This window comes from Equus caballus, chromosome 8 (assembly GCF_041296265.1).
Source record: "Equus caballus isolate H_3958 breed thoroughbred chromosome 8, TB-T2T, whole genome shotgun sequence".
NCBI lineage: Eukaryota > Metazoa > Chordata > Mammalia > Perissodactyla > Equidae > Equus > Equus caballus.
Window position 1 is genome coordinate 54,526,341 of NC_091691.1, and position 20,059 is coordinate 54,546,399.

The window sequence follows — 20,059 nt, forward strand, 5'->3', positions numbered from 1 at the left end:
TTCAGGCCCATCACCACTATTGCAGCCAGAACAACCTAATCTATTTTACACAAGCTTTCATTGAGGAAAGGATTCTGTGGATTTTTTTTTTTAAGTGTGAAAAACACTGTTTTATGCAATGTAAGCTGTAAAACGAAGGGGCATTGAAGGAAGAGTTCCGACTGAAGGAAAGAAAGAAAGCCGTTTAACAATAGATAGACATCTAGGTAGTATTAGGATTATAACTGCAGGTTTTAGGCAACATGGAGATGCACTATGGCCAAATCCCTCAACACTTCTGTCACCCAGGGAAGTCCTTAAAACACTTTCCACGTCTAATGCTTTGTTTTTAAGTTGTGCTTGCTTACAGGAACCAAGGCAGAAGACTGCCAGATGGCCAAACTGCAGAACTGATCCAAACCAGAAAAGTCCAAGATGGTGACAGGGTGTCTGGTACAAAAGGAAACGTGTGCAAAAGGTGCCATGTGCAAGAAGGGAAGATCTGCACATGCCCCAAATGTCCCCGGCCCCTAAGCGGTGATGGGGAGATCCCCCCCGCTTCACATCCCATAAGAATGTTGCTCACCTTCCCTTCCAGAAGAAGGTGTTTTAGAGGACCAGCTCTCCCTTTCTCCATTCCTTGATCAAGCAATAAAGTTTCTGCTCTGCTATTCTGAACCTGGTCTTGTTCTATTGGCAACAGCAACCCTGGCTGAGGCAAAAGGACCCTCTTGCAGGTCACCAGTCCCTTAGGGCTTGGTAACAGTTCCAGGCAAATTTCTCACTTAGAAGAGAAACATCACGGACTTTGGGGCCCAATCTGGTTGGAAGGAGGGGCCTGAAACTGTTTTTGCTCAAGATAAAGAAAAAATACACTGTCCAAACCAAATAATTGGAGTGAGGGGATGTGATTGATATCACAGAGGGCTAAGCCCTCTTGGAACCAAAATGAATGCACATGTGCAGATTTATGGAGACCATCACAAAGAGGTTATGCAAACCATGTGACAAGAGGAGGTTGACAGCTGTGATGTTAGAGGCAATGAACTGCATGAAGTTCTTTAAACAGGCCATAGTTTTTCTGCCAATATTTCTCTCTCCATCTGGAACAGTTTCCCTCCCCTTCCTCAATTAGCTAACCTCTACCTGTTCTTCTGACTTGGTTCAAGCATTCTCCGGAACAAGCAGCCCAATAAACTTTGGATGGATGGCCCTTCTTTGTGCTACTAATACAACAAACAATTCTGGTCCATTTTAATGTTGACTTACTTTCCTTGTCCCTCATCTTAGCTCCTTAGAGGCAACGCATGACATCTTAATCTGCATCTACAAAGATGAGCACAACGAGAGCCTAATAAATGTTGAATTAATAAATCCACAACGCTTATATACTAGGATCCCCTCAAGGTAATTCCAGAGGAATTCTTTACAGGTACTTATGCATCGCACTTTTGACTCAGGGAAGAGTTTTAAAGGGGAATTAAACATGCCCATGATTAAGGAAGACAGGAGAGAAAAAAGGCATAATATTTTGAGTTTTTGTTTGTGTATATGTGTTCGAAGAATATGAAGCAAGAGAGGATAAAATGCCTCTCGGATAAGAGAGAAAGCGGCTTGATTAAGGTGTCTCTAGTAAGGCAACTGATCTAATTCACAACCGATGTATTGGAATGTATGCGTTGGCGGGGAAGAAAAATGACACAAACCGACTGATGTTTTTGGATAATGAAACAATGACCCTTATGTTGATTGGCATAACTAATGTCTTGTACAAAAGTGGCTCCCAGACAAAATGTCCAAGAACACTAAAGAAAACGCTCACAACACAACAGAGAGTGGGTGGATTACGTTTTTCCGCACGCTTTCAACATTGCCGCCGGCCCTCTCCTGCTCTTCAGTTTTTGGCAAATCAAACTCACCCTTGCCCAAATCTGACAAAATCCCTCTCTTAAAAACACGTAAAAAACCCCTGCCTTGAAACGTAAAGACGAGTCTGGGGCTGTGGCCTGCAGACGAGTCCCTTCCCGGGACATGGCGGTAAACCCGACTCCCCGACGTCTTCTGGGGGTTCAGATCATAACGAGGCCGCAGCGGGCGAGCAGAAGCCCCCAGCCCCGGCGAGTTTCCAGGAGACAGAGCCGAGAAGGCCTCCGGGCAGCCCTGGGGTCAGAACGACTTCCCCTGCCGGCCGAGGGGAGGGGGAGAGGGCGGGGGAGGGTATTGGGGGAGGCGGGCGCTAGACCCGGGCTGGCAGGGGGGCAGGGGACAGGGGCGGAGAGCCCCTCTCACCGCTTGGTCCGCAACCCGGAAGCAGATGCGACCTGCGCGGCGCGGGCCGGGTTGCGGTTCCGGGTCGGTCCGCGCAGCTGGCCGCACTCTGCTTGCCGCCGCAGCGCCCTGTCCGCGCGCTTTGAACCTGGGCGGGCTGCGGCCGCTGGGTCGCTCTAGGGGCCACATGGCTGAGGGGGACACAGGGAGCAGCCAGAAGCAGGTGAGGCCTCGGCGGGGCGCCGACCCCCAGGCTGGGTTCGGCCTCGCCTCGCCTTCCCGGGCCTCCCCCGCCGACCGGCCCTCTGCCCGGCGCCGCCCCCGGCTCCGCCTGCACGTCTGGGCCGCCAGCTGCTCGGGTTGCTCCACCGCGTCCCGATTTCCTGGCGCTTGTTCTCGGCAGATCGCTCCCCGGGAGGCCGTCCCCGGGCGGTGGAGGGCTCAGATTGCCTGGACGGCGTCACGGTTAACCAGCAGGCGACTGAGCTGCTCCGGGCGGGAGGCAGAAACCCGGGTTATGCTCACCGCCCTGTCGCTGCTGGGTGACCCTCGACAGGCCATTTAAGAACCCCGGTTTCTGCCTTTGCAAAATGGGCAGTAACAACACAGATCCTAGAGCGCCCCGAGGGCCTACGAAATCTTACTCCGCTTGGCATTGAGGTTTCCCCAGTGCGTGGCTCACGTGGGCGCTTTTAAAGCCTTTCCTGCTGGGCTATGAGGACGAAATGAGATGATACAAAGATGAATGGGTACTTTGCTTCCGATTTTCACCTTTAGGTCACTTGTTTTTCTTTTTTAACCCTAAACCAAAAGAATAATTTATGTTTTGAAGGTTTGATTACCCAAAATCCAAAAAAATCGCCTGGCCCCGTGCCCAAATCCAAAACAAGAAAGAACGAAGGAGATACCCAGCAGGAAGATAGGGCTCCTATGTGACAACGCTGCTAGAGAGTGGGGGTGGGGATTTCCTGTTGAAAAACAGAAAGTGGAACAGAGAAGATAGGTTTATCCTTTCACTTCTGAATCTCACTGCAGGGTATGAGAGGGCCTGGATATTTTGGCTCAGTAGTGGCCCAAAGCGCAGTGATGTAGCAAGGCTGGTTCCAGTCATTGCAGTAGGGTCTGGCAACCACCCAGAGAGCAGAACGTAGTGACCGGCTGCTAAGAACGTTTGGCAGCGTTCTTTAGGGATCTTTCATCCAGGCTAGTGATGTTAAATGCAAATACCTTATAAAGGAGTAAGGAAAACTCAGGTTTTTAGGGTATGTGCATTCCTTGACTTCTTTCCCCCATCAATTTCTTTCAGAATGAGGAAATTGAAGCAATGGCAGCCATATATGGTGATGAATGGTGTGTCATTGATGACTGCGCCAAAATATTCTGTATTAGAATTAGCGATGATACCGATGACCCCAAGTGGACAGTTTGCTTGCAGGTATTTTTTCCCCCTTCTCTACAGCCATTTTCCAGTTAAGACATTGACTCTATATGATTGACTACTGTTGTATTCCTCTAATGACTATTCTTGTGTGACTTTTTAAAAATTTGGTTTTTTTGTTGGCTTTTGTTAACGATTGATTATCTAAATGGGTGGGTAATTGAATCTCAGGTCACTCTCAAGTCATGCTTTAATTAATAGTTTCAGTCTTTCCTATCCCAATTATTATTTTTTTCCCCAGCTTTTTAAATTAAAAAGTTTTATTATTGTGGTCATAATAAGTTTATAACATTGTGAAATTTAAGTTGTACATTATTATTTGTCAGACACCATATAAATGTGCCCCTCCACCTCTTGTGCCCACCCCCCAACCCCCCTTCCCCTTGGTAATCACTAAACTATTCTCTTTGTCCGTAAGTTTATGTTCCACAAATAAGTGAAATCATATGGTGTTTGTCTTTCTCAGACTGGCTTATTTCACTTAACATAATACCCTCAAGGTCCATCCATGTGGTTGCAAATGGGACGATTTTGTGTTTTTTATGGCTGAGTAGTATTCCATTATGTATATATACCACATCTTCTTTATCCAATCATTAGTCGATGGGCACTTGGGTTGCTTCCATGTCTTGGCTATTGTGAATAATGCTGCAATGAACACAGGAGTCCGTAAGTCTCTTTGTATTGTTGGTTTCAAGTTCTTTGGATAAATACTCAGTAGTGGGATAGCTGGGTCATATGGTATTTCTATTTTTAATTTTTTGAGAAATCTTCATACTGTTTTCCACAGGGGCTCCACCAGTTTGCATTCCCACCAGCAGTGTATGAGGGTTCCCTTTTCTCCACAACCTTTCCAACATTTGTTATTTTTTGTCTTGGTGATTATAGCCATTCTAACAGGCGTAAGGTGATATCTAAGTGTAGTTTTGGTTTGCATTTCCTTGATCTTTAGTGATGTTGAGCATCTTTTCATGTACCTATTGGCCATCTGTATGTCTTCTTTGGAAAAATGTCTGTTCATATTCTCTGCCTATTTTTTGATTGGGTTGTTTGGTTTTTTGTAGTTCAGTTTTGTGAGTTCTTTATATATTATGGAGATTAACCCCTTTTTGGTCCTATCCCAATTATTTTAAGTATTGAAGTGTTTTTAATGTACCATTGACAGACTTGAGTTTCACTTCCTTTCCTTATCTGTTTTATAGGAGAAGGTCTAAACTTGGGAAGATGGCTAACATTTAAGGGGAAGAATAAATTAGTAATGTAGATGATTCATAGAGTAGATACTCACTTCTTTATTAATTGAGCATCAGTGTGATTAGGATAAATAAATGAAAATATCAGTATGGCTTACTGTTTTAATGCTTATTCTTTGATGACTGCCTGTACTTTCAACATAAAAGATGCCAAATTGAGTTTTTGTCAGTATTTGGTTTTATAATACTGATTTGAGAAGAAATGTATATAGTTCTCTACTAAGTGTTAGCTATTTAATGTATTTAACAATATTCAGTAAGATTTTTTTGAGTATTTCTTCAGAAAAGTACCTGGAACAGCTTATAATGTTACTCTGTTCGTTTGGGGTTGGGGTATAATGCCCCTATTTCAGTTTTTGTTTTCCTTTCATTTTTGTCCTTCCCATCCTTATTTTCTAACTTTCATTGCTTTTATACTTTCTCTGCAAATAATGAGCTTGCTCTTAAAAAAAATTGGCATCATTATTAACATCATATTTAAGGTAGAAGCATAAATAGGAGGAGGGAATTCTCTCCTGCAATTTAACAAAACAATGGTTTTGGTTTTTAGTTTGGCAAGTTAGAAGTTTGTCCAGCCATTAGCTTTATAAATATTTATTATTGAGCCATGATGAAATATAAACAGATTTGTTTTTAAACTGCTTTGTAGGTGATGCTACCGAATGAATACCCAGGTACAGCTCCACCTATTTATCAATTGAAGTAAGCTGTATTTCTACATTAATATTTTTATAAAGAGATTATACTTTTCAAAGGTTGTTTCTCTATACTGTACATTGTGTTTATATTAAATACCTTTCTTATCAAAATGTATATAGACATTGAAAATACCTTTTGGGGGGCTGGCCCAGTGGCGCAGCAGTTAAGTGCGCATGGTCTGCTTCTCAGCGGCCCGGGGTTCGCCAGTTCGGATCCTGGGTGCGGACATGGCACTGCTTGGCAAAAGCCATGCTGTGGTAGGCATTCCACATATAAAGTAGAGGAAGATGGGCGTGGATGTTAGCTCATGGCCAGCCTTCCTCAGCAAAAAGAGGAGGATTGGCAGCAGTTAGCTCAGGGCTAATCTTCCTCAAAAAAAAAAAAAAACCTTTTGGACTTGGTATAGAGCATTTAAATAAAAAATTAAATTATATAAAATACACTGAAGTATGCCACTTAGTGTAAAAGAGAATCAGAAGGGCTAAAATAGCTACAGAATTGTCTATAGAGATGGGGAAGGAAACCTTCCTCTTTAGACAACCTAGGAATCTGGAAACCGTGGCCTGTAGAGTTTCTCCTAACCTGGTTCTGCTGCATAGTTCCTTAATATGTCTCTGCCTAAGATTGCCTGCCTTCCAGTAACTACCCATGGTGCTTCTCCCTGCCCATTGTTGTTGAGGAACCAGCTTCTCAGCAGCTCAAGCTTAATCTTTTTTTTTATTGAGGTCACATTAGTTTATAATGTTATTTTTTTTAAGTTTCTTGGTTTTTTCTTTTTCTTTTTCTCCCCAAGTCCCCTCAGTACATTCTAACTGTAGGTCCTTCTAGCTCTGCTATGTGGGACACTGCCTCAGTGTGGCTTGATGAGCAGTGCTGGGTTTGCACCCAGGATCCTAACCAGTGAAATTCTGGGCTGCTGAAGCAGAGCAGGTGGACTTAACCACTCGGCCATGGGGCTGGCCCAATATAACATTCTCTTAATGAGTCATGCCCTCTTGGTTGCAAGTAAACCTTGATCAACCTTGCCCACTTAACCTACTAAGATATATAAACCTATGTGAATGAAATTGCATTAAATCACAGTTACTGAAATGTTTACCTACCAGTGGGATTATTTTTTGTATGAGTGTTTTAAAACCATAGCAGTAAAATTTGCTATTAATAATGGTTCTGTAATTTGTATTTTTATTTATTGAAAATGGTAGATATAATTATAGAATGCTTGTAAACATAAATACCTTTTTCAGAAAAAGTTAGTTTTTTTACATCATTTAACAACCAGCTTATTTGTTAGAGTTGTTGAGACACCAGTTATAGAAAACTGGGAAGTCCTGATAGTGTGGCAGATACTACGCATCTGGAAATTTAGATTCGGGACCTTATTATGTCACTTATGTAACCTTTGCCAGGTTTATGATATCCTGTGAACTCACTGCTGTTTTTAAAACCATATTTTAATTGAATAATATTGGTGTTGGCTTCATCCTGGTTTCCTTGGAGGACTAAATGAGTTAATGCAAATGAAAGCATTTTGGAACTGTGTAGATTTATACAATGTAACATTTTAATGAAAATAGGTAATTTTTAAAAGGTCAGTAAAGCCAGTTTGTGACTTAATCAGTAATTTCTCTTTGAGATGTAAACCCCATTCTTGAGTAATCTCCTTTATTGTGTTTGTTTAATCTTAGTGCTCCTTGGCTTGAAGGGCAAGAACGTGCAGATTTATCGAATAGCCTTGAGGAAATATATATGTAAGTGACAAGTGATTTAAAAAGTTCTACTAGTTCTTCTGTTGGGGCTTTTATTGGAACCATGATATTTTAGGGCCTTTTCCAAACTTTTCGTTATGCTGCCTTTCCATTAACCAAAAGGATGCACTTGAAGAGTCTTTGAAAGATTGGTTGTGTAGTATAATTTTATATGTACATTTGATAGGACTTCTACTTATATACAAAAATACAGTAATATTTAGAACTAATAGCTATAGAAACACTTAGCCAGCTTGTAAAAGTAAATTCAGAGATGCTGCTCTTGTTTTGATGTTTTCATAGGCTATGTTGAATGAAACTGGTAACAGCAAAATCCTAAGCATAATTACTTATTAAACTATTATATACTTTTAATGATAATTTTCTTGTATTAGGCTGTAAGACTGAGAGTCTGCATATGTGGAAGATAAACACATGGATAAAGAGAACAGATTAGTGGTTACCAGAGGGGAAGAGGATTGAGGGGGCGGGTGAAAGGGGTAAAGGGGCACATATGTATGGTGACAGATAAAAACTAGACTCTTGGTGGTGAGCGTGATACAGTCTATTCAGAAACTGATATACAGTAATGTACACCTGAAATTACACAATGTTATAAACCAGTATGACCTCAATAAGATTTAAAAAATTTTTTTAAAAAGACTGAGAATCTATAGATTTACTGTATTTTTCACTCATTCATTCAACAAGTACTATATGGCAGGCACTCTGCTAGATCCTGGCTACACATAGTTACCAAAAACAGCAATGGTCCCTCTTTTCATGGCATTTAGAATTTACTGGTGGGAGAGAGATTACTCACAACAATGTAAAAATGAATGTAGAACTGTAACTGTGATAAGTTCTGTAAAAGAAAGATATTAATGTGGAGTACTAATTGAGTTTGAAACAAGACCTGACCTTGTCTGGGAGGTTAGCGATGGCTTATTTGATTTAAGAGCTGAGTTACTTGGGTAAACTAAACTCCAGTGAAAGGCCACAGCATGTGCAAAGGCTCTGTGTCAAGGAGCTTGGCACATTTCAAAACAAAAAGTAATGGTGGTGTGAAGTAAGAGTAGTAAAGAGCAGAGAGAAGGGAGTACAGTGGGAAAATGACCTGGCAAAGTAGATAGGGGAAGTCATGCAGAGTCCTGTAGGCCAAGTTCTGGATTTTTGTCTTTATCCTAAGACCCTGGGAAGCAGAGAAAGTTTTTAACCGGTGTGATGCCATGATAAGATTTTCGTTTTGAAAACAACATTCTGTTTCTATATGAGGAACTATTGGAAGGGTGCAAGAATGCATGTGAGACATGGGTTAGGAGGTTAATGCAGTAGTCCAGAGAAGAAATGACTGTGATTTGGATTAATTTTAGTGATATATATTAATTTAGTAAAACAAATTATGTTCTGGAATATCAGTTTCACTGTAGTCCAGGAACAGGTAAGGATGTCTTACATGTTCTAGGTGGCCACCCCATTTGGCACATCGAGAGTACTCCCTTTGTATCCCTGGGATCTAGGCTATGTTTCTTTTCCCCCAAAATATTTAACTAAAAAAACCACTAAATCTTCATGGAATTGATTCTATTAGTTCTTTCCTGTAGGAAGTGTGGTCTTCTTTGAGTCCCAGGTTTACACTGGACTCTGGAAGTAACCAAGAACTGGACATAGCGTTAAAGAATGCCCTCGTTTAGTGATTCCGTCATCTTCAGCATATAAATATTATTTATTTCCTCAGTTAAATGTTTTCTGATACCTGTCCCTAACCTTACTGGTCGCTCCAACTTTTGTGCCCTCAACAAACTTCTTTCTGTAATCTTTTATTTATGCTTATTTGCCAATTTATCTCCCTCCTTAAAGTACACTAAGATAAATATACTGCAAATTTGCTCACCCATGATCTAATTGTGCATCTTATGGTCATTTTTCACTTCTTATCTTATTGGACTAACTTTTGGTGGTGGTGAACACTTCCTCTTTCTCGAAAGTCTTCCCATACTTGGCTTCCATCATGTTAATCATATGCATCTATTAGATTTTTCTCCTCCCTATGCACAGTGTCATGCACTCTGAAATGGCTTCCTACCTGCCTTTTCTCTGTCCAGAAAGTTCCCCCTTTACTCGGGAGGTACTGTTCCATAGGACACAAGTTGCTGTTCTCCATAACAAGTGCAGTTGAGCTATTTGAGAATTAAATAATTCCATAATTTAGAAAGCAGCTTGTTCTAAAACCGGAATATGGTTCATGGTCTCTTGTTTATTAAAAGTGCTTGAACAAACTGTCCAATGGTATTATTTTCACACATGTAGTTTAAATAGAAATACCAGTTCTGTTTTTAAAAGTTTTGTGTGACAACTTTTAATCATATTTTTCCATAAAATCCCAGCAGTGGGCAGCAAGTAAAAAATCTTCTTGGTCTTTGAAAATTAAACATATTAGGTAAATGTGTGAATATAATTCTTAATGTTTATAATTTCATTGTGTTCTAAATATTGTTACACTATTGAGATTTTCATATTGATTTAGCATCATTTTGAATGCTAAATTTGATTTTTGCCTAGATAAGAAGATGCAGCTATGCTTTGTTTCCTCTTATGTCGGGAGGTAAAGAAGTCAGAAACCTAAGTTTTTCTAGTAAACGTTTATTGAGTATCTTCTATATGCTGGCACTCTGTTAGGAGTTTGGAATTTAAAAATTAAGATAGATGTGTACCAGTACAATATAGTGACATAATTGCTAGTAGGTTTGGACTAAGTGCTATAGTTAGAGGTTTTAATAACAGGCTGTCTCTGGGCATATGGATAAAGTTGTAAAAGAGGGTTCCATTGTGAAGGTGACCTTTGAGCATGTGTTTGCCAGGTTGTCAAAGGAAGAGAGGTTTTCTGATAGGAGGAACTGCGTGAGCAGAATCACGTAGATGTGAAGCAACCCGGGATGTTCAGAGTTCAGCAAGTAGTTTAAGATACCAGGTGTGTAAATTGAGGTAGGTGTAAGAAGAAGCCTACAAGCTGGGATCAGGAGTTTGGGCATTATCTTGTAGGTGTAGGCTCTAGATGTTTTGGGCAGGGGAGTGATGTAATCAGATTTGTGTGGCAGTGTGGAGGATGGCTTGTGAAGAGTTTGAGGGAAGGGGCACCATGGGAAGAGCAATCAGTAACTCAGGAGGGAGGTGGTGAAGGCCTTGATTAAGGCAACAAGAAGGTGGTTGGAGAAGAATCGTCAGTTGAAGAGATACTTAAGAATATAAACTAGGATTTGGTGATTGATTAGATGAAGATTAGTTTGCTTATCATAATTATTTTTGTTTGAATAGTGTGCATATGGACATTTTGAATATATGAAAATATTTTAGTAATACAAAAGGTAAGTAACATAAAAATACTTACAACATTATACTAATTGGTGTTGCTTAAGAGAAAAGGAAAGGGATTAAAATTTTTTTGTAGTGTTTGAATTTATGATGGTCCATTTCAGCAGTCCTTAATTTAAAATCCAGGAGAATGGTTATTTTAATTTCCCACAGTTCTTCACGTTTTGATGCATCGTGTAGTCTTAGATTTGAAAGTTGGAGAATGAGGCTTTTCAGAGCAACAGTTGCACTGGACAAAGTTAAACAGGCAAGGAAGACTTTATTCTAGGCTGTTGTAATCGGGGAGAGGCCAGAACTCGGACGCAACTCAACTTCCTGAAGCAAAAAGCAGGGGGATTTTTAAGGGCTGGGATGAGCTAGTAGAAAAGTACTGGAGGCTGTTGGAGGGAGGTTGGTCAATGAGATGTGTCCAGCACATTTAGTTACTTCCTGAGTTTGCGAATGTGTTTCTGTGTGTTTGCTACTTTTTGCTCATCAGAAGTAAGGCTCCTCTGCTCCCCCAGAGACTGGGAGACGGCGCCGCTGTCTTCCTTGATGATTACATGATTACATTTCAGAACGATGGCTCCCAGGTCCTGGAGGAAGACATTCCTAGGTTGTAAAACTGACAAGAGTCATCAAGAAAGATGTCCATAATCCCAAAAGAACAAAGAAAGAATTCTAATAACAAGTTTTCTAAAGAAAATGCTGTAAGAAAAGGGAGGTCAGGGTCTAGAGTCAGGAAGTTGTGCTTGTCTGAAGTTAACCTAAGGTTAAGGCTATCTTGGTCAGGCTTCTGGAGTCAGTTTTTGAAATAGTCTGTGTTCTCATCTATAAAATGAGGATAATAGAGTAATAAAGTAGTGAGGATTAAATGACATAATCCATATAACGTACTTTAGCAGCTCTCATTTTTATTGTTCTTATTAAAAAAATCACATCGTCCACCTTTGTCGTTTTGAAAATGAGATGACGAAAACTCAGAGATCAAGTAATTTGTCTAAGGTCACACAACTCAGTAGTGCATTTTAATGAGTAGCTTTACCCTTAAATTGACAAATATAAATATTGGAAAATTAAAGATACAAAACTTACAGCCTCAAGTAAAATTAGAGTCACTTGACTTTGTTTTGATCCTTCTGAATTGGATAGTAGTTATTTGAGTATAGTTACTCACAAAGTGTCTCAACTAAAATGTCAGTTTTTAATCCAAGGTGGTCTTTTATTTAACTTGAAACAAATTTTTTTCAGACTTTTTATATTTAGCTACTTTACCATATTTAATTTCATAAATACAACTTAACATTTCACTCTATAATGAACAGTTCTCAGATTTTGCATGTGAGTCCTTAGATTCAGCAGACTTCTTCCAGGACCATTGCAGGAGAGGAGGAGAGACACAGCGGGGAGGACTCCCAGCTTTTGTCTCTTAATTTGTTTCTCATTCTGTGAGAGATTTCATTATAGTGATGGCAAAAGTTTGAAAACCTCCAAATCCTGGTAGATAATTAAAATACATGAACAAACTATTGTCATAAGAGAGAACATGAATACGGTAGTAATGACAACAGCAAATTAAAAAAACCCACCACCATGATAGAATTTTGGGGTCCAAAGGAAAGAATAATTTTCGTTTTCTTCAGGAAACCTTTCACATGCCCTACAACTTACTTACACTGGATTTCAGTAAGTCTTGTTAAATACTAGAGAAGAAGGAAGCATTCAATAAATGATGTTGGGCAGAAGTGCTGTTGTATATTCTGCAGGAAGCCATGGGCCAGAGGAGAGGAGATTTGGAGTTAAGGTTTAATTTCTTCTTTATTATTTGGAAAAACTAATTATTAATTGTGAAATTTCTTCCAAGGTGTCCCCGCCCCCCCAAAAAAACAAGTCTGAATGTGAATGTATATTCACAGAGGGATGATTTTCCTGTCTCAAAGGGTGGTTGTAAGGATTAAGCGAGGTAACAAAGTGTTTTCTCCGTGTCTTCTATACAGTAGGTGTTCAGTAAACACTAGGTATTTTCATTACTACTTTTGGTGATGATGATGATGTGAGGAATTCAAAAGAATGAGATTAGGAGATGGAAAGAATTACATATAAAACCATAAATTTGTAAGGATAAAGATTACAAACACTGAGATAAGGGGCCCAATTTTCTCATTCCCTACCATGCCTCCAGGGCTGCTATAGTGCTTGGTGTATAGGGCAGGCCCTTAAAGATTTGTTGAGTGAATTAAGATAGTTTCACTTGAAAAGAAACTACTTTTGTAAAGTAAGACAAGATGCTCTAAATCTCTGTTTTGTAGATGAGGAAACTGGGATTCAGAGTTCATGTAGCTTACTTGCCTAAGGGCATAGCTGCTTGATAGGAGAGCAAAATGCAGTGGGCCACCCAAGCTTTGGAGTAAGTCTGCCTTCCCATTCTGGCTCTGGGCTTCGTATTTTTATGACTGTCTTAGACAAGTTTATTGATCTCTCTAGGTCTGTTTTCTCAAGTGTACAATTGGGAAATAATACCTACTTCATTAGACGATAATGAGTATTAAATATGTTGATATGTATAATGTACTTTGGGCTTGGGATATACTCAATACATTTTGCCTTTCTGTGTCTCTATACTTCTAAGTCTTTTATTGAGAATAGGGGATGGGAGTGGAAATTGTTTAAAAGAAACTCAACTAGCATTCTCAACTTTTTAAAACCTTTCCAGATGACTTTTGCTCTCTAAAAAGACAGGTTACCAAAGCACACAGAAGATGGTTTTAGTGCTTAGGAGTTATGGGTGAGATGGGGAGGGTTTTCGGGTACAGAATTATTTGAGAACAGTGTTGTTTTCTTCTGTATGTTTGTTTTGAAAGTTTCCTTTGGTGGGTACTGATGAGCGGTGATAAAGGGAGATAATGGTTTCAAGGGGAACTTTTAGAGGAAGGGGGTAAGGTGTTGTTATGAAGTAGTGAGGTGATTTTGTTAAACACACAAACTAAAACTTATCTAAAATTAGTGTCATTGCCTAAAGAGTAGACACTTGGGTCTTTATTTTATTGCTGTTGCCATCATTTAACATAACTCGATAGACATGAACCATGACATGTTCTTTTGCGCAAAGATCTTTTGAGATGGATTCAATTATCTGAGGCAGGCAGACGTTATTTGGAACCAAAATGAATCAATTTGGGCAGTAGAATATTTTAGTGAAAAACAAAATAGGAGTATAAAGTTGTTGCATCGATTGTGTTTTAAGTCTTGTCAGTTGGCTCTCTGAGGGAATTCCTCAAGTACTGTGCGTTCTTGGTTGAAATAAGTATACCAAATAAGTGGTTTGAAATTGTTCAAAAAGTTTAGAAAAGCGAGCGATGATTGGACATCAATTCTGAAACTGTATCTACTGATAGAAACTAAATCACATTTACGTCTATCAAATTCATCCAGTTTAAGTTCAGAATTTGTTTTCCCCCTCTTTGACTATAATTCTTCTGCTTAGTTTAAATAAGCAATGTTAATTTTGGAGCCAGTTGGGATTGTTAATGTTGATGTAAACAATCTATATTAAATACTCATCCACAAATGTTAGTAAATCTCATGTTTTTAATAAATTCTTTTTTAAAAGGCATGGCTAGATTGCATATTTATTAGATTGAAGATATATCTGTATTTTCTTGAATTTGAGAAGAAAGTTTTTTTAAATAACGAATTTTTCCCCCTGTATTTTGTTTAGGCAAAATATTGGTGAAAGTATTCTTTACCTGTGGGTGGAGAAAATAAGAGATTTTCTAATACAAAAATCTCAGATGATAGAACCAGGTAGGATTGAAAAATATTATCAATGCTCTTTTAACTTACAGTAATTAAGTTTTAGTGTAGATATTCTAATTGAAATTTTTAGTGAAAATCTGTATTCTGTTTTATGGTTCTATGCATGTTAAAATATTATGTTTCTCTGGAAAGTTTGTTTACTCATGTAATGAATGGTTATTTCTTTCTATAAGCTTTTGCCTCTTTGGTTTCATATTATACTCTTAGAGAAATAGAATTTTATGGTTAAAGAACTTGGGTCAAAAAATCTCTGCTTTTTTGACTATTGTTAAGGTAATAGGAGCCATGTAACATTCTTTATGAATTATTGGACTATATAAGTTAGACATTACCTTCAAATGAGTATAGTATTTATAGAAAAAGAACTGTGGAAAACACACTGACTGATATTTAGGATATAAAAATTGACTTTGAAAATTGATTTTTTTAAAACTGAAATGTAACTCACCACAATTATTCACCCTTTAAGAATGTATAATTCAGTGGTTTTTAGTATATTCAAAAGTTGTGCAACCATCACTGCTATCTAATTTCAGTACATTTGGAAATTGAAATTTTGCTCTATTATTATTATTCTTTTATTGAATCATTAAGTATATGACAACATGAAATTTCTAATGTTTCCTGTTTACTTTGCTAGTCTTTTTTCCACTTACCACAAAGGCCTTTAAGAGACGAAAATAACTCTATTTAACCCGATTTTATTTCCAAATAGAGGTTTATTGTTATCACTGAGAATTGTTGAGGGATTTAAAACAAAAGACCAATAGCTTATTTACTAATCTTTTAGAAAATTATTTACAGGGAACCAGTTATTTAGGACTCCCTTAGCCAAATCAGTATACGTTTTTGTTTTTTTGTTTTTGAGGAAGATTACCCCTGAGCTAACATCTGCCACCAATCCTCCTCTTTTTGCTGAGGAAGACTGGCCCTGAGCTAACATCCGTGCCCATCCTCCTCTACTTTATTTGTGGGACGCCTACCATAGCATGGCTTGCCAGGTGGCGCCATGCCTGCACCCGGGGTCCGAACCAGTGCACCCCAGGCCGCCAAAGTGGAATGTGTGCACTTAACCACTGTGCCACTGGGCTAGCCCTCAGTATAAGTTTAAAATTGGTAGTAGTATATATTTTTTCAGAGCATTTTACTGTTTTTCTATAGAAGTGAATGTTTTTACTGCTTCCGTTAAAATCAAGGAGATAAATGGTATGAAGATATTCTGTCCATGTGACAGTGTTTTTTGAAGTATTTTCCTTAGCTTTTTATGATCCGTGTTCTGGTTTTGCAGCATTTCAGGGCATCTGTGAGAAAAGTAGTCTCAAAGCAAAATTGGTTTTTGCCAGTCCCCCATTCTATAGTGTGGGGCAATTGCAAAAATGGAATGTACACCGGTAAAAATTTAGGACTCTAAAAATAGTTTGGGATCACTCAACTCTTAGGAAATTTTAAAAATTATTGATCTTAAAAATGATATTTTCCCTTTCCCACCTATAACCATAATTTAGTTTAGCCACTCTTCAAATTTTAGAGTTATTGATTTGTGTTATACAATTTATAATTTTTAGAAATTTTGTTTGGAAGTTTTTACTCAAAAATTGATTTTATAGACTTCATGTTAAAGTGGAAGGATTAATAATTCTGAAAACTAGTAAGAGCAGAAGCTAATAATTAGGATATCTCATGAGAATTTTCTCTCTAGGGTACCCACTTGACAAATAATTTATTTTGATTTTGCTGTTATCTTCAGTATAAATTTATTTTTTATTATTTCATCATGTTTTTTCTACTCTGGGAATATTAAATTTTGAAATAATTATATACAGTTATTTATAATTTTTTGTTGTTGTTGAGGAAGATTGGCCCTGAGCTAACATCTGTTGCCAGTCTTTCTCTTTTTGCTTGAGGAAGATTGTCCCTAAGCTAACATCTGTGCCAATCTTCCTCTGTTTTATATGTGGGAGGCCACCACAGCATGGCTTGATGAGTGGCATGTAGGTCTGTGCTGGGATCTGAAACCAGGAATCCTGGGCCACTGAAGCGGAGCATGCAGACTTAACCACTGTGCCCCTGGGCCAGTCCCTACAATTTTTAAAAATTCTGCACTAATATTAGACTTAGAGAAAAGTTGCAAAAATAGTACAAAGACCTCTCTTAATATTCCTGACCCTGCTTTCCCTAGTAACATCTCATAGTATTATCATCATGAACAGGAAAATAACATTGCCATAATATTAACTAAACTAAAGAGTTTATTCCAATTTCACTAATGTTTCCACTGATGCCCTCTCTGCTGTTAGATAATCCTGACCAGGCTTCTACATTGCATTTAGTTGTTATTTCTCCTTACTCTCTTCTAGTCTATAAACAGTTCTTCAGTCTTTCCTTGACATTTATGACCTGACACTTGTAAAGAACGCTGATCAACTGTTTTGTAGACTGTCCCTCAATTTGGGTTTGTCCATTGTTTTTCTCATAATCGAAGTAACATTAGGCATTTTGGCAAGAAAACCATAAAAATGATATTGTGTCCCTCACAATGCATTATATCAGGAGCTCATGATAAGAATATGCTTTGTTATTTGTGATGTTTAACTTTGATCCCTTGGTTAAGATGGTATCTGCCAGAGTCTCCATTGTAAAGTTACTGTATTAGTCTCCAGAGAAACAAAACTAATAGGATGTGTGTGTATTATGTATATATGTGTCTGTGAGTGTGTGTGTCTGTATATTTATAAAGCGAGAGAAAGGAGGGAGGGGCGGGTAGAAGGAGGGAGAGAGCAGGAGAAGTGATTTAAGGAATTGGCTCACAAGATTCTGGAGGCTGACAAGTCCAGAGTCTGCAGGTTAAGCTGACAGGCTGAAGACCCAGGGAAGAATTGGTGTTGCAGCTCAAATCAGAAGGCTTTCTGCTGGCAGAAGTCCCTCTTTTTCTGGGGAGCTCAGTGTTTTTCCTGTTAAGACCTTAACAGGATGAGGCTCACTCACATTATGGAAGGCGATCTGCTTCACTCAAAGTCAGCTGATTTGAATGTGAATTCCATCCAAGAAATACCTTTACAGAAACATCTAGAATAGTGTTGACCAAGTATCTGGGTACCATGGCCTACCCAAGTTGACATGTAAAATTAACTGTCATAGTTACTGTCTTTCCCTTTGTAGTTGATAATTATCTTGGGGGAGATACTTTGAAGCTATGCTAACATCCTATTTCTACTTAAACTTTCACTCAGTAATTTTAGAATCCATTAGTGTATCTTGTCAACAATATTTATTACTGTGGTGTTTGCCTAATGGTGATTCTTACCTCCTCTTCTCCTTCGACATTTATTAATCGGAATTCTATTGTGAGGAAGAGATGTCTCTTCTCCCCATTCATTTGATTAGTCATTTATATCAGTATGAATTCATGTATATTATTTTATTCCATGCGTTAAAATTCCATATTATCCATATTTTTTTGCTCAAATTGTTCCAGGTTTGGCCTTTAGGAGCTTCTTCAGGTAGGCTCCTGTGTTCTTTTTATAAGCTTCCATCTTTTTGTGAGCATTTCTTTGCTTTCTGGAATCACAAGATGTTCCAGGCTCATTTTGTATTTTCCTTGCGCCAACCTTGGAATCAACCTGAATTCCTTCTATTGAAGAATGATATTTAGAGACCAAGACCAATGATTTTTTTTAGGTGTAATTTTGTATTGTCTTTGTAGATAACTCATAATGTTGCATATCCACATAGGCCCAGACATAGAGAAGAAAACTGAAAAGGAAGATGTTGAATGTGAAGATGATCTCATTTTAGCATGTCAGTTAGAAAATCCAGGTAAGCACTGGATTTTGATATCAGTGAAAATTAAATAGGTATAATGTTACTAACATGTTTCTTTTGAGGAAAGTGGGATGGTAATATTATGTATTGTTTTTGGAATGGCATAAAAATTTAGTAAACACTCACATGTTAAGAAATAGTTATTAATTTGCAGAGAATTGAATTAATTTTTTCCTGCGTGCTGGCCATTTTAGTGTTTGGTAGGTCTGTCAGACGGGTGAGGAAAAATAGAAATTTACTTTTTCTTTTTCCTACTTTGTAGAGTTTTGAATTAGTGATGGGAAAAATTGAAACTAAGAAAAGCTGTGTTAATGTTTTCAATTCACATCCTGTTTTTATATTTCATTTTGAAATCCTGATCTCTCCTCTGATGGCTCACAGGTAAATTTTAGTCTGTGCTTACAAATCCAAATATAGTAATTGAAGGTGCAGCCACTGAAATAAAGCTAATAAAATGCCTTTAAGATTTTCAATTCTGCTTAAGCAGATTTGTTCCATAATTAAGTACTATTCACCTTATGAATAGGTTGATGTGATAGACCAGCTCTATGTTTTTATCAGACAGTATGTTCCATTTCAGTATTTTAAAATTTTGAATGATATCGTCATTTTTCTCAAGTCTCTTACAAAAACGTGATAAACCAGAGGGAACGTTCATTTTCTTTGAAGGTAAGGAGTTTCCTCTGCCATTTTACAGTAGATTTTAATGAGTATTATGAAGGTTTAAAGTTCTTGCATGGTGTCTCAGGACTAGTGGAAGGGGGTGAAGAGGAAGTGAAAGAGTGGAGAAGATGAGCCAGGACTCCTACCCCTGCTTCAATCTAAGTAGCTCCCATTTTATTCATTTGTATACTTGTGGATTTGGCATATGATTTCTTTTGGGAATCAAGATCCACTATTAAAGGAAAAAGAGTGAAAATCAGTACTAATAAACAGCACCCTGTTGATATTGACCTTAGTACTATACTAGTATGGTCGTCACAGTCTGTTCAAGAAGAGGACACTATCGGGGGAAGGTAAAACATCCTGCATAAACCTGGCTTCTTGTCCTAGTCCTGCCACTAATCAGTGCAGTGATTTTTGGCAAGTTGTTTAAAGCTCTCCAGAAACGTTGTTACACATGTTAAGTTGAAGTATTTCATCAATTTTAAGGCAAACTGACTTGGTAAGAGTCAACAGATTAAAGAATAGGAATAGGAAAAAGTTTTAATTCTTTCTTCCTGAATGACTTTTTATCCTAAGTGGGGCAGCTGCAGCAGCCAGGATAGTTGGTCATTTTCTCAACATAGTTAAAGGTAAATTAGTGGTTCTTAAACTTGTTTAAGAGGCAGAATAACTGGAAATCTTGATACTCTATTGAATACCAATTTGGTGTATTATTGATACATCCAATTCAATCCTATGAAGTAGGAAGAGTTTTATTAGCAGAAGACATGCGGTAGTCCCGCCTTATCCATGGGGGATACGTTCCAAGACCCTCACTGGATGCCTGAACTGCAGATAGCACTGAACCCTGTATATACGATGTTTTTTCCTATACGTACTACCTGTGGTAAAGTTTAATTTATAAATTAGGCACAGTAAGAGATTAACAGCAATAGTAATAAAGTTGGCTTTGGGGTTATTAGTAAATAAAGTAAGGGTTATTGAACACAAGCACTGTGATACCACAACAGTTGGTCTGA

The 20,059-nt window shown here is 38.3% G+C and overlaps 1 protein-coding gene and 1 long non-coding RNA gene across 6 annotated transcripts in view; one reads left to right on the forward strand and one right to left on the reverse strand.

Moving 5' to 3' along the window:
• Positions 1-2,291, reverse strand: part of LOC102148682 (uncharacterized) — a 95,659-nt gene extending 93,368 nt beyond the window's left edge. The window contains exons 1-2 of one of the 3 annotated variants that reach the window (XR_011420984.1): positions 1,953-2,273; positions 1,249-1,305 (exon numbers count right to left, since the gene is read on the reverse strand). This is a non-coding gene — a long non-coding RNA (uncharacterized lncRNA). Of the gene's footprint in view, positions 1-1,248; positions 1,306-1,952 lie in introns of all 3 variants that reach the window. The other 2 variants (XR_011420982.1, XR_011420983.1) reach the window with 2 other exon arrangements.
• The window catches only part of IMPACT (impact RWD domain protein), a 29,155-nt gene continuing 11,367 nt past the window's right edge, over positions 2,272-20,059 (forward strand). Inside the window, exons 1-6 of one of the 3 annotated variants that reach the window (XM_023647582.2) lie at positions 2,272-2,470; positions 3,554-3,682; positions 5,588-5,640; positions 7,326-7,388; positions 14,455-14,540; positions 18,285-18,368. In XM_023647582.2, the coding sequence (XP_023503350.2) occupies positions 2,294-2,470; positions 3,554-3,682; positions 5,588-5,640; positions 7,326-7,388; positions 14,455-14,540; positions 18,285-18,368 (592 nt within the window). In that variant the 5' untranslated portion in view covers positions 2,272-2,293. Of the gene's footprint in view, positions 3,025-3,553; positions 3,683-5,587; positions 5,641-7,325; positions 7,389-14,454; positions 14,541-18,284; positions 18,369-20,059 lie in introns of all 3 variants that reach the window. The other 2 variants (XM_023647583.2, XM_023647584.2) reach the window with 2 other exon arrangements.